Source organism: Eschrichtius robustus, chromosome 1 (assembly GCF_028021215.1).
Source record: "Eschrichtius robustus isolate mEscRob2 chromosome 1, mEscRob2.pri, whole genome shotgun sequence".
NCBI classification, from domain to species: Eukaryota; Metazoa; Chordata; class Mammalia; order Artiodactyla; family Eschrichtiidae; genus Eschrichtius; species Eschrichtius robustus.
This window is the reverse complement of record NC_090824.1, coordinates 118219071-118236299: the sequence shown is the minus strand read 5'-3', so window position 1 is coordinate 118236299 and position 17229 is coordinate 118219071. Positions and strand designations below refer to the sequence as shown.

The 17229-nt window shown below is 37.4% G+C and overlaps 1 protein-coding gene across 3 annotated transcripts in view; it reads left to right on the top strand.

Moving 5' to 3' along the window:
• The window catches only part of MNS1 (meiosis specific nuclear structural 1), a 93537-nt gene that overhangs the window by 60725 nt on the left and 15583 nt on the right, over nt 1-17229 (top strand). For all 3 annotated transcript variants that reach the window (XM_068552049.1, XM_068552059.1, XM_068552040.1), the window contains one exon: nt 11790-12047. In XM_068552049.1, coding sequence (XP_068408150.1) covers nt 11790-12047 — 258 coding nt within the window. The remainder of the gene's footprint in view (nt 1-11789; nt 12048-17229) is intronic.

Below are 17229 nucleotides of genomic sequence, written 5' to 3'. Positions count from 1 at the left end.
TGTTTCCAAATATATTCTCCCATTCTGTGGGTTGTCTTTTCATTTTGTTTGTGGCTTCCTTTGCTGTTCAAAAGCTTTTAAGTTTCATTAGGCCTCATTTGTTTATTTTTGTTTTCATTTCCATTACTCTAAGAGGTGGATCAAAAAAGATATTGCTACGATTTATGTCAAAGAGTGTTCTGCCTATGTTTTCCTTTTAAGAGTTTTATAGTATCTGCTCTTACATTTAGGTCTTTAATCCATTTTGAGTTTATTTTTGTGTATGGTATTAGAGAATGTTCTAATTTCATTCTTTTACTTGTAGCTGTCCAGTTTTCCCACCACCACTTATTGAAGAGACTGTCTTTTCTCCATTGTATATTCTTGCCTCCTTTGTCATAGATTAATTGACCATAGGTGCATGGGTTTATTTCTGGGCTTTCTATCCTATTCCATTGATCTATATTTCTGTTTTTGTGCAAGTACCATACTGGTTTTTTTTTGTTTGTTTTTTTATTTTTGGCTGCATTAGGTCTTCATTGCTGCACGTGAGCTTTCTCTAGTTGCGGTGAGCAGGGGCTACTCTTCGTTGTGGTGCGTGGGCTTCTCACTGCAGTGGCTTCTCTAGTTGCAGAGCATGGGCTCTAGGCACGCGGGCTTCAGTAGTTGTGGCACATGTGCTCTAGAGTGCAGGCTCAGTGGTTGTGGTGCATGGACTTAGTTGCTCATGGCATGTGGGATCTTCCCAGACCAGGGCTCGAATCTGTGTCCCCTGCATTGGCAGGCAGATTCTTAACCACTGCGCCACCAGGGAAGCCCTACCATACTGTTTTCATGACTGAGGCTTTATAGTATAATCTGAAGTCAGGGAGCATGATTCCTCCAGCTCTGTTTTTCTTTCTCAGGATTGCTTTGGCTATTTGGGGTCTTTTGTGTTTCCATACAAATTGTGAAATTTTTTGTTCTATGAAAAATGCCATTGGTAATTTGACAGGGATTGCATTGAATCTGTAGGTTGCCTTTGGTACTATAATCATTTTAACAATATTGATTCTTCCAATCCAAGAGCATGGTATAATCTGTCCATCTGTTTGTGTCATCTTTGATTTCTTTCATCAGTACTTTATACTCTTCAGAGTAAAAGTCTTTTGCCTCCTTAGGTGGGTTTATTCCTAGGTATTTTATTCTTTTTGATGCAATGGTAAATGGAATAGTTTTCTTAATTTCTCTATCTGATCTTTCATTGTTATTGTATAGAAATGCAAGAGAGTTCTGTGTGTTAACTTTGTATCCTGCAACTTTACCGAATTCATTGTTGAGCTCTAGTAGTTTTCTGGTAGCATCTTTAGGATTTTCTATGTATAGTATCATGTCATCTGCAAACAGTGACCGTTTTACTTCATCTTTTCCAATTTGGATTTCTTCTATTTCTTTTTCTTCTCTGATTGCATGTTAGTACTTCCAAAAATACATTGAATTATAGTGATGAGAGTGCACATCCTTGTCTTGTTCCTGATCTTAGAGAAAATGCTTTCAGCTTTTCACCATTGAGAAGGATGTTTGCTGTGGGTTTGTCATATATGGCCTTTATTATGTTGAGGTATGTTCCCTCTATTCCCACTTTCTGAAGAGTTTTTATCATGAAAGGGTTTTGAATATTTTCAAAAGCTTTTTCTGCAACTATTGAGATGGTCATATGGTTTTTATTCTTCAATTTGTTAATGTGGTGTATCACACTGATTGATTTGTGGATATTGAAAAATCCTTGCATCTCTGGGATAAATCCCACTGGATCATGGTGTATGATCCTTTTAATGTATTGTTGGATTTAGCTTGCTAGTATTTTGTTGAGGATGTTTGCATCTGTGTTCATCAGAGATACTGGACTGTGATTTTCTTTTTTGTGGTATCTTTGTCTGGTTTTGGTATCAGGGTGATGGTGGCCTCATAGAATGAGTTTGGGAGTGTTTCCTTCCTCTGCAATTTTTGGAAGAGTTTCAGAAGGATAGGTGTTATCTCTTCTCTAAATGTTTGCTGGAATTCACCTGTGTTTGCTAGAGTTCTGGTCCTGGGCTTTTGTTTGTTGGAAGATTTTTAATCACAGTTTCAATTTCAGTACTTGTGATAGGTCTGTTCGTATTGGGTTGGCCAAAAGGTTCGTTTGGGTTTTTCTGTGAAATGTTACAGGAAAATCTGAATGAACTTTTTGGCCAACCCGATATTTTCTATTTCTTCCTGTTTCAGTCTTGGAAAGTTGTACATTTCTAAGAATTTGTCCATTTTTTCTAGGTTGTCCATTTTATTGGTGTATAGTTGCTTGTAGTAGTCTCTTATAATCCTTTGTATTTCTGTGGTGTCCATTGTAACTTTTCCGTTTTCATTTCTAATTTTATTGATTTGAGCCCTCTCCCTTTTTTTCTTGATGAGTCTGGCTAAAGGTTTATCAATTTTGTTTTTCTTTTCAAAGAACCAGCTTTTAGTTTCATTGACCTTTTCTATTGTTTCCTTCATCCCTGTTTCATTTATTTCTGTTCTGATGTTTATGATTTCTTTCCTTCTACTAACTTTGGGTGTTGTCTGTTCTTTCTCTAGTTGCTTTAGGTGTAATGGTAGGTGGTTTATTTGGGATTTTTCTTGTTTCCTGAGGTAAGATTGTGTTGCTGTAAACTTCCTTCTTAGAACTGCTTTTGCTGCATCCCATAGGTTTTGGATCATTGAGGTTTCATTTTCATTTGTTTCTAGGTATGTTTTGATTTCCTCTTTGATTTCTTCAGTGATCCATCAGTTGTTCAGTAATACATAGTTTAGCCTCCATATGTTTGTGTTTTTTACAGTTTTTTTCTTGTAGTTGATTTCTTCTTTTTTTATTTATAAATTTTAAAATTTATTTTTGGCTGCATTGGGTCTTCGTTGCTAAGCACGGTCTTTCTGTAGTTGTGGCAAGCAGGGGTTACTATTCGATGTGGTACACAGGCTTCTCATTGCAGTGGCTTCTCTTTGTTGTGGAGCATGGGCTCTAGGCGTGCAGGCTTCAGTAGTTGTGGCACGTGGGCTCAGTAGTTGTGGCACATGGACTCTAGAGTGCAGGCTCAGTATTTGTGGCACATGGGCTTAGTTGCTCCATGGCATGTGGGATCTTCCCAGACCAGGGTTCTAACCCGTGTCCCCTGCATTGTCAGGTGGATTCTTAACCAATGCGCCACCAGGGAAGTCCTTGTAGTTGATTTCTAATCTGATAGCACTGTGGTCAGAAAAGATGCTTGATAATGATTTCAATTTACTTAAATTGACTGAGGCTTCCTTTGTGGCTTAGCTTGTGATCTATCCTGGAGAATGTTCCATGTACACTTGTCCCTCCTCCCAATGCCAGACCCTCAGGCTGGGGAGCCTGACGTGGGGCTCAGAACTCTCACTCCTGTGGGAGAACCTCTGCGATATAATTATTTTCCAGTTTGCATGTCACCCACCTGGCAGGTATGGGATTTGATTATATCGTGAAAGCACTCTCTGTACCATCTAGTTGTGGCAGCTTCTTTGTCTTTAGATGTAGAACATCTTATATGGTAAGTTCCAGTCTTTTTTTGTCGATGGTTGTTCAGCAGTTAGTTGTGATTTTGGTATTTTCGTGAGAGGAGGTGAGCTCAAGTCCTTCTACCCCACCATCTTGTCTCATCCTGTCAATATTCTTATTAGTTACTGAATAGAGTTATTCAAATTATCTTATTTCATATTTGGTGAGTTTTGGTGACTTGTGTTTTTCAAAGAAGTGATCCATTTTGTCTAAATTGTCAAACTTAGGTGTGTAGAATAGTTTGTACTGTTATCCTTTTAATGTCTGCAGAGTCTCTAGTGTTTCATTTCTGGCACTGATAGTTTGTTTCTACATTTATTTGGTCACTCTTACATTAGGATTTAATGTTATCTGATTTTTCTTTGAATTTCAGCTTTCTTGAGGTATAATTGCCACATAAAATTGTGAGATATTTAAAGTGTACACTGTGGTGATTTGATAAACATTTACATTGTAAAAAGATTCTCCCATCTAGTTAATTACACATCTATCACTTAACAGATTTGTTTTTTTATATGTGAGAATATTTTAAGTTCTACTCTTTGGAAATTTCATATATACAGTAAAGTGTTATCAACTATAGTCACCATGTTTTACATTAGATCCTCAGACCTTATTTGTTTTAGAGCCAGAAATTTGTACTGTTTTACCAATCTCTTCCTATTTCCCCCACCTGCCAGCCTCTGGCAACCACTTTTCAACTTTCTGTTTCAATGAGTTTGACATTTTTTTTTTCTTTTTCGATTCCACACATAAGTGTTACCATGCAATATTTGTCTTTCTTTGTCTAGCTCATTTCACTTAGCATAAAGCCCTCAGGGCCCATCCATGTTGTCAAAAATAGCAGGATTTCATTCTTTTTATCACTGAATAATATTCCATTTTACATAGATATACCACATTTTTTTATCCATTCATATGTTGATGGACAATTAGGTTGTTTCCACATTTTTGCTATTGTAATACTGCAATGAACATGGGAGTGCATATACCTTGTTAAGATCCTGTTTTCATTTCCTTTGGATATATACCTGGAAGTGGGATTGCTGGATCGCGTGATAGTTCTATCTTTAATTTTTTGAGGAACCTCTATACTGGCTACCAATTTACATTTCCACCCACAGTGATAAGGGTTCCCTTTTTTCCGCATACGCACCCAACTCATATTATCTCTTGGTTTTTTTTTTTTTTTTTTTTTTTTTAATGATAGCCATTCTAACAGGTATCTCATTGTGATCTTGATTTGCATTTCCCTGATGTTTAGTGATGTTGAGTACCTTTTCATGTACCTGTTGGCCATTTGTATATCTTCTTTGGAAAAAAAATCTGTTCAGATACTCTGCCCATTTTTTAATTGGGTTTTTTTGTTCTTTTCTGTTAAATTTTATGTCTTCTTTATGTATTTTGGACATTAACTCCTATCAGATAAAGGATTTGCAAATGTTTTCTCCCATTCCATAGGTTGCCTTTTCATTTTGTTGATGATTTCCTTGGCTGTGCAGAAGCCTTTTAGTTTGATGTAATCCCACTTGTTTATTTTGCTTTTGGTGTCAAATCCAAAAAATTATTGCCGAGACTGATATAGAGGAACTTACCCCCCTGTGTTTTCTTCTAGGAGTTTCATGGTTTCAATTTCATTGATATTTTAAAGAGAGCCAGCCTTTTGCCTAATTGATATTGTCTATTGGTTTTCTATTTTCAATTCCGTTGATTTCTGCTCTTCATTTACTTCCTTCTGCTTCCTTTTTATGGGTTCCTGAGGTGTAGTAGCTTAGATTATTATTATTTGTAAAATTCTTTTTCAGACTCTTTTTCCTTATAGGTTATTACAAGATATTGAGAATAGTTTCCTGTGCTAAACAGTAGGTCCTTGTTGGTTAGGATGTAGTTTTTTTGTTTGTTTTGTTTTGTTTTTAGCTTAGATTATTGATGTGAGACATTTCCTACATGCATGCCCTTAATGCTATAAATGCATTTTACTAAATGTATGCATTTTGTGCTATAAATTTCCCTCAAAACTGTTTCAGTTGCATCTTACAAGTTTTGATGTCTTGTTTTCATTTTCATTAACTCTGATGTATTTATTTTCTTGAGACTTCCTCTTTAACCAATGGATTACTTAAAAGTGTATTACTTAGTGCCCAAATGTCCAGAAATTTTTGTGTTTTTTTAAAATTATTGATTTTTAGTTTGATTCCATTGTGATCAGAGAACACACTCAATATGATTTTATTTCCTTTAAATTTATTCTGTGAACATTTGAAAAGAATATTCTGCTATTTTGGGTGAAATGTTCTATAAATGTCAATTAGATCCTACTGATTGATAGTTTTGTTGAGTTCTTCTATATCCTTGCTGATTTTCGGTCTAGTTGTTATATCAGTTGTGGAGAGAGGATTGCTGATGACTCTAACCACATATTTGTATGTTTCTCCTTAAAGAGTTTTTTTTTAATTGAGGTAAAATTCATGTAACATAAAATTGACTACTTTAACTGTTCTAAAGCAGCATTTAGTACATTCACAATATTGTGCAACCATCATCTCTGTCTAGTTCCAAAACGTTTTCATTACCCCAAAAGGATACCTGCATTAAGCAGTCACTGTCCTTTCTGTGCTCTCCTAGACCCTGGCAACTACTAATCTGCTTTCTGTCTTTATGAATTTGGCTATTCTGGGTATATCATATAAGTGGGATCATACAATATGTGATCTTTTGTATTGGGATTTTTTTCCCTTAGAATAATATTTTGGAGGTTTATCCATTTTGTAGCAGGTATCAGTATTTCATTCCTTTTTTTTTTTTTTTGGCTGAATACTAGTCCATTGCATGGATATGTAACATTCTGTTATCCATTCGATAGTTTACGGATATTTGGTTTGTTTACACCTTTTTTTTGACTGTCATGAACGTTACTGCTATGAACATTTGTGTACAAGTTTTTGTTTGAATATCTTTTTCAAATTCTTTTGGGTAAATACCTAGCAGTGGTATTGCTGGGTCATATGGTAATTCTGTGTTTAATTTTTTGAGGAAGTGCCCAACTGTTTTCCACAAAGGCTGCACCATTGTACATTGTACTACTACCAATGCAGGAGGGTTCCAATTTCTCCACATCCTTGCCAACACTTGTTATATTCTATCATGCTATAACACAAAAAAGCTGAAACTAAAAAATTTCTAGAAAAAAACATAAGAGAAGGTTGTTATAAACTTGAGAATGGCAAAAACTTTTTTAGAAGGATAAAAAAGTCATGAGCTATAAAAAAAGTTTATAAACTGGCTACATTGAAATTAATAATTTCTGGACTTCCCTGGTGGTGCAGTGGTTAAGAATCCGCCTGCCAAGGCAGGGGACACGGGCTCGATCCCTGGTCCGGAAGAATTCCACATGCCACGGAGCAGCTAAGTCCGTGCGCCACAATTACTGAGCCTGCGTGCCTACAGCCCGTGAGCCACAACTACTGAAGCCTGCGTGCCTAGAGCCCATGATCTGCAACAAGAGAAGCCAGCACAATGAGAAGCCCGCGCACCGCTAAGAAGAGTAGCCCTGCTCGCCACAACTAGAGAAAGCCCACATGCAGCAACGAAGACCAAACGCAGCCAAAAAGTAAATAGATAAATAAATTTTTTTAAAAAAATTAATAATTTCTTAACATTGTTAGGAAAATGAAAATGCAAGCAAGCCACAGTTTGGGAGAAAATATTCCCTATATGTATATCTTACAAATAACCTTTATCCAGAATATATAAAGAACACTCAGAACTTGATAAAAGAATATAAAAAACCCATTTTAAAAAAAATTAATTAATTTATTTATTTTTGGCTGCACTGGGTCTTCGTTGCTGTGTGCAGGCTTTCTTTTTAGTTGTGGTGAGCAGGGGCCACTCTTCGCTGCAGTGCGTGGGCCTCTCACTGCAGTGGCTTCTCTTGTTGCGGAGCACAGGCTCCAGGTGTGCGGGCTTCAGTAGTTGTGGCTCACGGGCTCCAGAGCGCAGGCTCAGCAGTTGTGGCGCACGGGCTCAGCTGCTCCATGGCATGTGGGATCTTCCCAGACCAGGGCTCAAACCTGTGTCCCCTGCATCGGCAGGCGGATTCCCAACCACTGTGCCACCAGGGAAGCCCCCCAGTTTTTTAAATGAGCCAAAAGTTTGAACACTTTGTTTGTTTGTTTGTTCTGGCCACACTGCATGGCTTGCAGGATCTTAGTTCCTTGACCAGGGATTGAACCCATGCCCTCAGCAGTGACAGTGTGGAGTCCTAACCACTGGACCACCAGGGAATTCCCAAAAGTTTGAACAGTTTGTAAAACAAGATATATGAATAGCCAAGTATACAATAAATTATAGCTATTAGTACTATTATTTGTAATATCAGCTATATAAAAATGGAACATTATTTTAGATAGTTTCATTAACAAGGAGGAAATAGATACCATGTAAAATATCAAAACATTTCATGTAAATCCTTAATTAACTGCATGTAAGAATATAAAATGTGTCCAGTTTTTTTTAAAAAAATCTTAATGTAATCCACTTATAGATACCTAATGTCAAATAAACCCAAAAGCATTAAGAATAAAATGATGGAGGAAGGCATAACAGGCATATATGACCAAATGGGAAGCAGGTAGGCAGGGTTATCACTAGGTAAGTGGAACATCAAATGAATCCCAGATACCACAGATAAAAGGTATAATCACCAAGGGAGGTATAACAGAATGAACATTTAATCTTCCACGTAACAGTGTATTGAAGTACGTAACTTTAAAAGCTGTTAGATCACCAAAGAAAATTTACTGGAATAATACAAGGGGAAAGGGTGTTTAAACATCACTAGAAATTAATAACAAATATTTTAAACTACTAACTGAAAATCTAATAACATTCTTTTCAATTATTATTGGTTGAAGAGGATATTTGCAGAAAATTCAGAGGATGAGATTATGACCTATAAAAATCTATCAGGATGGGGCTTCCCGGGTGGCGCAGTGGTTGGGGGTCTGCCTGCCAGTGCGGGGGACACGGGTTCGAGCCCTGGTCTGGGAGGATCCCACATGCCGCGGAGCGACTGGGCCCGTGAGCCACAATTGCTGAGCCTGCGCGTCTGGAGCCTGTGCTCCGCAACAAGGGAGGCCGCGATGGTGAGAGGCCCGCGCACCGCGATGAAGAGTGGCCCCCACTTGCCGCAACTAGAGAGGGCCCTCGCACAGAAACGAAGACCCAGCACAGCCATAAATAAATAAATAAAGATTTAAAAAAAAATCTATCAGGCAATTAATTATTAAATGAGAAATATTGGAAAAAACTGTGTAGGCAACCAACTCAATAACTGAGAAAACAATATAAATTCAAGTATGAGGCAAGAATATGGAAGGAAATAATAAAGATATAAGTAGAAATAAACCAAAAATCAGGAGAACACATTAGCATTTATTAATCCAGTTGCTTAATATTGGGGGGAAAAAGATTTTACTCTGGCAAAACATAATAAAGAAAAAAAGGTGAAAACAAAATTTGAAGGAATAAAGGGTCTATAAAGAGAGTAGATTAGAAAAATAGTGAAAAGTTATTCAATTATCTACTAATAAAATCTCAATGGCACAATTTTCTGCATTAAAAATACAGTGATTTCAAAAAATGTAGAAAAACTAGACAAAATAAGATTATTAAGGATATTTCCTCTATCACAAAACTTTTGTGCCCTGCCTCACATCTTCTCAGTCTCACCTCTGATTTCAGTGACAGCTGTGGGGAACAGTTGTGAGGGCTTAGACGGACTCTGTGCTGACGGCTTCCTAAAGTGTAGGGGTGTGGGGGGGGGCAGGGAGGTAACATCCTCTGGGGCATCCCTCAACCCACAGTGGACAGAAATTGAGGGATAGATTCTTCTCTGCCTGGCAGCCTTTGGGAAGGTCCTAAAAGGTGCTCAATGCATTCCTCACAGGGTCCTGGCAGGATTAAGCCTCCATTGTCTGGTGGTAACCAGCTCAGTGATGTACCCTTGTGTTGGCTTTTCTTCCTTCCTTGTTTTACTCTGTCCCTCATCACTGAGATTCCCTCCCTGGTAAAATATCTATATATAAGTCCTTGTTTAAGGCTCTGCTTTCAGAGGAGAACCCAGACTAAGATATCTCTAAAAAGTTTCCAGCTTCAGAGTAGTTTTACAGCAAATTACTTCAAACCTTCAGTGAACAGCTATTCCTCAAACCACATAATGGGTTTTAGAACACAGAAAAGGATGGAAAATTATACAGTTCATATTATGTAACTACATAATCCTGATCCAGACACATCAGAGTACATGAACACTTTTCCAGTTGAAAAAACATAATAAATGGTGTGTTGTTTTGCCAAACTCTTCCCTGTTCTTTAGCCAGATGTCTTCACCATTGGATTAAACTAAAATTTGTATGGGAGATGGTTGCCAGGCAGTGTCAACAGTTCATTTAGTTCAATATGTACTGAATTTCTCTGTGCAAAGTATTATGATAAGCTCTGGAGGAATTCAAAGCTAACTGACACAGCATCTCTGCCTTAAGTGAGCCTTTGACTTCTATGAAATATATGGCAAATAAACACAAACTATATATTATAAAATCACTACATGCCCAGCATCCCAAAGGAAAATAAGATATGCCATCTATGAATTTATTTTTAGTGAGGAGATGAGGCATGTATATATGGAATAAAATTAAATGATGGAACATTAAATGGTATAAGAGCTCACAAAGAGAGAGAAATTTGAGTTAGAGTGATTAGAGAAGACTATGGAGGAGGTAGGATTTGAAAAGAGGATTAGATAGGAATAAATGAAGAAAAAGAGGCTGAATGATCAATATAATGAACAAAGTTGCTGTAACTGATACTGCAGATTGGCTCACTTAAAACCCACTCCTATTCTTACCACATCCTACCCCGTTTTAAATTCGTTTGTCTTTATTATAAAGACTAAAGTTAAAACTATATTTCTCTTCTTTTAGCTAGAATTCTTCATATGAACCATGTTATATCCAACAGTCATCACCCCCACTTCAAGGTGTGAAGATCAAAGTGAGCAAAATGAGATAGCAGTCAGAGTTACCATAGGCAGAGTTACCATAATAGGACTTGAGCAGTGGGAGGGCAGCTTGGTTCCCTGGCCTTCCTGGAAGTTCTGTATGCCACCTGATGGCCTATAGTAAATCCCTTATAGTTTGTGTTATCTGTAGGTAAGAACCTTGGCCATCTGGGTGTTGTTAAGGCAATATTTTGAATGCTTAGAAGATTCTGGCCTACCTGGAGCTTGTATTAGAATTGAGCGAAGTTGGTTAGATTAGCAAATGATTTAAAATTTACATTGGTCCTAACTGAATAGATAGATGATAAAGCAAAAATGGGTGATGACTGTAAAATTCTTTGTATTTTTTGAAATCTTTCATAATAAAATGTTGGGGAAATTAAACCTTATAGGAAAGGACTTTAGCTGCTTCAGGTAAATTTGAATTTCCCTGAAATACTTCTGATTGTCATTGCTAGATTATTGTTCTGAAAAATATTTGTCAGTGATTTGAACGCAAGTTTCTAGAATGATTCATAGTTGGTACAAATTATACAGATGACAGATTTAATAAACTGAGATATGCAAAAAATTTTTATATCAGCTCTTTTCAAAGTTAATGCATTAATTCTGACTACAGAAACAAGGTGGTAAATATATATTAATTAAAATGTAAAATAAGTAATAGGAGGCAATCCAAGGGTAAATGTACTTTGTGTAACTATTAGTTTTTGGTTTTTTTTAAAATTTATTTTAATTTATTTTTGGCTGTGTTGGGTCTTCGTTTCTGTGCGAGGGCTTTCTCTAGTTGCGGCAAGCGGGGGCCACTCTTCATCGCGGTGCGCAGGCCTCTCACTATCGTGGCCTCTCTTGTTGCGGAGCACAGGCTCCAGATGCGCAGGCTCAGTAGTTGTGGCTCACGGGCCTAGTTGCTCCGCGGCATGTGGGATCTTCCCAGACCAGGGCTCGAACCCGTGTCCCCTGCATTGGCAGGCAGATTCTCAACCACCGCGCCACCAGGGAAGCCCAACTATTAGTTTTTAAAGGATGGGGCAAAGTGTTATCTTGAAAAGGCTTAATTTTTCAGTTTTATTTCATATTGTAACACTAAGCTTAATCAAACTCTGTCCTACCCTATCTTTATAAATCTGCTGTAAAGAAATAGTTACTGAATTAACTTTTATATGTATTGTGATTTAGGAAGAAGCAGAAGAGAAATTGAGAAAGCAAAAGGAGTTGAAGCAAAATTTTATGGAACAAATGGCCTTGAAGGAACTAGTACTTCAGGCTGCAAAAGAGGAAGAGGAGATCTTTAGAAAAGCTATGCTGGCGAAATTTGCTGAGGATGATCGAATAGAATTAATGAATGCTCAGAAGCAAAGAATGAAGCAACTAGAACACAAGAGGGCTGTGGAAAAACTTATTGAAGAGCGTCGCAACCAGTTCCTTGCAGACAAAGTAAGGAAAAGTATTTTGGGTTTTTTTTTTTTGGTAATTATTGAATAGCAACCAGCTAATTTATTTATCCACTAAACATTTAACTGAGAACCGTTTATGTGCCAGATGTTAGATATCCATTTACTAATCATATGATATATAAATTTTCTGACCACTTGTTAATCAATGAATCTAGAAAATATTTATTGATGCTTTCTGTGTGTTAGACATTGGTTGGTGTTGAGAACACAAAGATAAATATGACTAAGTCCATATCATCTATGAGTTTTTGGTGTTGGTTAAGAAAAACACATTAAAAACAATGATTATAAAGATATATCAGGTGCATGTGATGATAATTATACAGACATGGACATCTTGGTATGGCAGAGAGGAGACAGATCATGAATGCCCTGGCTGCTATTTTAATGGTGGACTTTATCCAGGGAGACCCACTGAAGAATTAAGAAAGCTACATGATAAGATCTGCACTTGGAAAGATGACTCAGGTAGCAATGTTGAGGACAGATGTGAGGGGAGTAAGACCAGAGACAGGAAGATCAGTAAGGAAGTTATTATAGTTATCCCAGTGATAGGTGATGAAAACCCATGTGAACAGAGAAGGGATCCATCTGTGAGGTGTTAGGAAGGTAGAGTTGATGGGGCTTGGTGACCAATTAGTTCTGGAGAGTTGAGAGAAGAATTAGGCCACTACTAATAAATAATGCTATTATGTACTTCCATCTTCAGTGAGTGGTGGGTGATGTGCTACAGAAAGAGTATGTACAAAGAAAAACAGATTTTGAGGGAGTGGAGTATATAATTCCATTTTGTCCCCATTGATTTTGAGGCCCAGGGGAAGATTTCTTAGCTGGAAGTGTGGATTTAAGAATTGGTGAGGAAACTAGGTTTGTGACTTTGGACACATTGATTTGTCTATTTGTGTTTCATCCGTAAAACTGAAATAATACTTTAAGAACCAAATAAGAAAATGTGTAAGTGTTTTGAAAAGATAAAGAGCTCTAAATATGAAAAGTACAGATTAGGCATATGGCAAATATTTTTAAGTAGTAATAGAAGTGGTAGTAATAATAACTAACATTTATTGAGCATTTTCATATGTCATTCACTATTCTATACTCATTAAAAGCAAAGTAATAACTTTTAACTTTCAACCCTGTGAGTTAGGTACTATTACTACCCCCATTTTAAAGATGTGGAAACTAAGGCATAGAGAGATTATATGTATTGCCCAAGGTTTCACAGCAAGTAAGTGGCAGAGCTGGGATTATTAAATTAATATCATAATGCTGATCTTTCCTGCATGGGTAGACAAAAAGAAATCTCAAGATATTCTTATAATCAACAGATACTGATCTGCTAGGCATTCTGCTGAGTGTTGGTGAGGGAACCAAAGCAAATAAAAGCTCATTCTGGTAGCTTCTAATCTAGCAAAAGAAAATAATGTCTAGATACCCAAAAGACTCGACTATATATTAGCACTATATTAAGAATATATTTCTTAAATGTACAATGTAAACATTTGTAGAATGTGGTAGTGTGGGATTTACTAGTGTGCAATACCTTTACGACATAACTATGTGGATTTATCTGGAAATACATACAAAATGAATAAAAGAAGACAGAGGAAGGCTATTCCAAGTTGGCAGCATATGGAATTATCAAGTGGAGAAACCTGAATAATAGGCAGAGGAGTTTGGACATGATACAGTAGAACCTGGTTATCATAATATGGTCTTTAACAAGAGGAGAAAGTAGTAATTTAAGAGTGAAGAGAGGAGGACCTGGAATATAGGTTAACAGAGCAGTGGAAGGAGAGAGAAAGGGGAGAGTTTAAATATTTTTAAAGGAAGAATAGATGAGACTTGTATGATTTTTTTGGACCATATAAGGTAGAGTGAGGAAGGAGTCAAAATAACTCTCAAAGTTTCAAACATGAGAAACTCAAGGAATACAAGTGCTGTTATATTCTGAATTGGAGCAAAAAGATATAATGACTTCATTTTTAGTCATACTGAGTTTGAAATAGAAACGCAAGTTGAAAAGTCCTGAAGGCAGTTGAACAGAAGAAGAAAACTTAGGTCAAGTATTCTTAGACAAGCATTTCTGTCATTAAGTAGCACAGAGAGTTTCAAACTAAGATGATTCTTCCAAATAATATATTATAATGAGAAACAATCAGAGGGCCAGTGACCGAGACTTGGAGAACATTCTAGTTAGGAGGTGGAAGTAGTAGAAAAAATTGCCAAGACCAAGAAATGGTCAGAAAGATAAGAGAATCTGGAAGTCACAGAAAACCAAGAGAGATCAGCTCTTTTGACTGCTGCAATGACGTGTTGGGAGACTTGGGGTTCAATTTTTGGCTTTCCTCTATACTTAATCAACTCACGGTGTAGTTCTTTTTTTTTTAAAATATTTATGTATTTATTTATTTTGGCTGTGTCAGGTCTTAGTTGCGGCATGCGGGATCTTTCGTTGTGGCGTGCAAGCTCTTCATTGCGGCGCCTGGGCTTCTCTCTAGTTGTGGAGTGCAGGCTTCTCTCTAGTTGTGGCCCACGGGCTTAGTTGCCCCGCAGCATGTGGGATCTTAGTTCCCTGACCAGGGATCGAACCCGCGTCCCCTGCATTGGAAGGCGGATTCTTAACCACTGGACCACCGGGAAAGTCCCCTCATGCCGTAGTTCTTTTGCCATATTTCCTGATGCCTAAAGGACACAGTTGGAAATCTTGTGGGTGCCTTAGAATTTAGGTTTCCCAAAGTGAATGTAGCAGACAAACCTTCTCCAATTTCTGTAGCCTCAATCTTGGTTAAAGACAGGCTTGGGTGACTGAGTGAATATGCTATCACCTTGGAATCATTCCTGGACTCTTCCTGTTTCTTACCTAATAATTTTTAGTCAGCCATCAAATCCTATTGATTCCACCTCAACAATCCTATTGATTCCACCTCATAAATTCAGTTTCTCTTCTCCATAACTTAATTTAGACATTCAGTATCATTCTGTGGACTACTGAAATTGACTTATAATTGGTCTCCTTGTGGCATCTGCTACCAGTTAGCAAGGTATAAAAAAAAAATCTCATTATGTCCTCCTCCTGCTTAAGTGGATTCCTACTGGATAAAACTTCAATTCCGTAGCTTTGATATAAACCAACCATGATCTACTGTAACCTTTAAGGGAGATAATTACCTATAAAGCACCTAGCATTTTGCCTGGTCAGAGCAAAGGGATCAAGGAGACTGAAAATTAAAAGGATTTTGAAATTGACCAGAAAGCTTTGACTACTCCTTGTCTAGAAAGAGGTAGAACCAGTGACTGTGACTGTCCTATCTCATGGCTTACAGAGCTAATCTGAAAGCTATTGGAAAAGTTAGCAAGACAGCTATAAATGGAACAAATCTGAAAATATTACCTAAAGCATAAATACTTTTACAAAAAATTTGTATCTTAATTTTTTTTTTTAATTGTAAATGTTCCCAATATGAAGCTGTGGGCTTAGTTTTAAGTATCAGTGAGATTGGGTCACATTTCTATTCTGGTCCAAGGGCAAGGATGAATTTTCATGATCATAGAATCATGAATCCATTCTGTTACACAATCATATAAGGCTCTTATTTTTTTTTTTGTCCTCATGAACAAATTGGTTTCATACCTTTCTAAAATATTTACCCTAATTAACTATAAAAATGTTTTTTAGGATGAACAGTTAATGTGGTCTACCACATCCTAAGAAGGGAAATCCTGTATTACACCCAAATTAGAGCCCATATATATCACTGGACAAAAATCTAATGAGTGAGTTTTTCTCATAACATTATAGAACTTCTTGGACCTCCCTATTATAAGGAATAGATCAGTTAGGATGATGCTTGGCTACAAGTAGTCTCAAATTAACAGTGGCTTAGTAGATAGTTTACTATTCCCTCACATGAAAGTCTAGAAATTGAGGCTTTATTCACAGTCTTCAGGAACCCAGGCTCCTTCTAGCTTTTCGTTATGGCTTCTGTAGGATATAGCCGTCATCTTCATGGTTTAAATTAGATCTTCAACCTTCATATCCATGTTTCAAGCAGCAGGTGGAAGAAGTGCAGAAGGGACAAAGGATATAAGATTGATTCCTGGAAACTGCCATCTGACACTTTTGCTTATATTCCATTGGCAAAATCCGGGTCCTGTTGTGACCACATTTGACCCTAAAGGAGCCTTAGAAATGTGGTCTAAAAAAAAATTCAGGTATAGTGATTCTATGGTAGACTCTATTACCCTGTTTCATCTTAGAGATAAAATAATTAAGACCAACTCAACCCTTTGATTCAGTAGCAACATGGGTGAAAGTGTAAGTCTTTTCTCAATTAACTGTCAGTGATACTTCTAATTCTGTAATACAAATGAATCTGACATGATAGTAGACAAAATATTCTCCTGAGCAGCAATTCCAGGTTTAACTGGCATTGGATATGGCTGTGTCCTAGCATTCTTCTGTATTTTCATTCAATAACTTTAAAGAGGTTATATAGAAGCTTGCCTCTCACTGTAGCAAAAAAGACAGATATCCTGCTTTCTGGTTTACATGACTTAAACTAGTGATTTCAAAGAAAAGTTTAGCATTAATACTACTTTAACTAAAGTAATTCTTGGCAGAAATTCATCAATGTTTTTTCAGTGGTCTGCCTTTAGTATCCTTCCCTATCCAATAGGACTATTTGGATATATTTCCATAAGAGTTCTTTTAACCTCTAAAACGTGTTAAAGCTAGTCATCTCGTCCATATTTATATGGCACAGAAGTTTGGTGTGGTTGCCTATCAGACTTTTGTTTGTTTATTTATTTTTGGCTGTGTTGGGTCTTTGTTGCGGGGAGTGGGGGCTATTCTTCGTTGTGGTATGCTGGCTTCTCACTGCGGTGGCTTCTCGTTGCAGGGCAGGGCTCTAGGCACGCAGGCTTCAGTAGCTGTGGCTCACGGGCTCTAGAGTGCAGGCTCAGTAGTTGTGGTGCAGGGGCTTAGTTGCTCCGCGGCATGTGGGATCCTCCTGGACCAGGGCTCAAACCCGTGTCCCCTGCATTGGCAGGCGGATTCTTAACCACTGTGCCAGCAGGGAAGTCCCTGTATCAGAACTCTTGCCTGAGAAATACTGGTTCTCCTGTTGCAACTCTTGCTGTTACTCTTGTGCTTCATACAG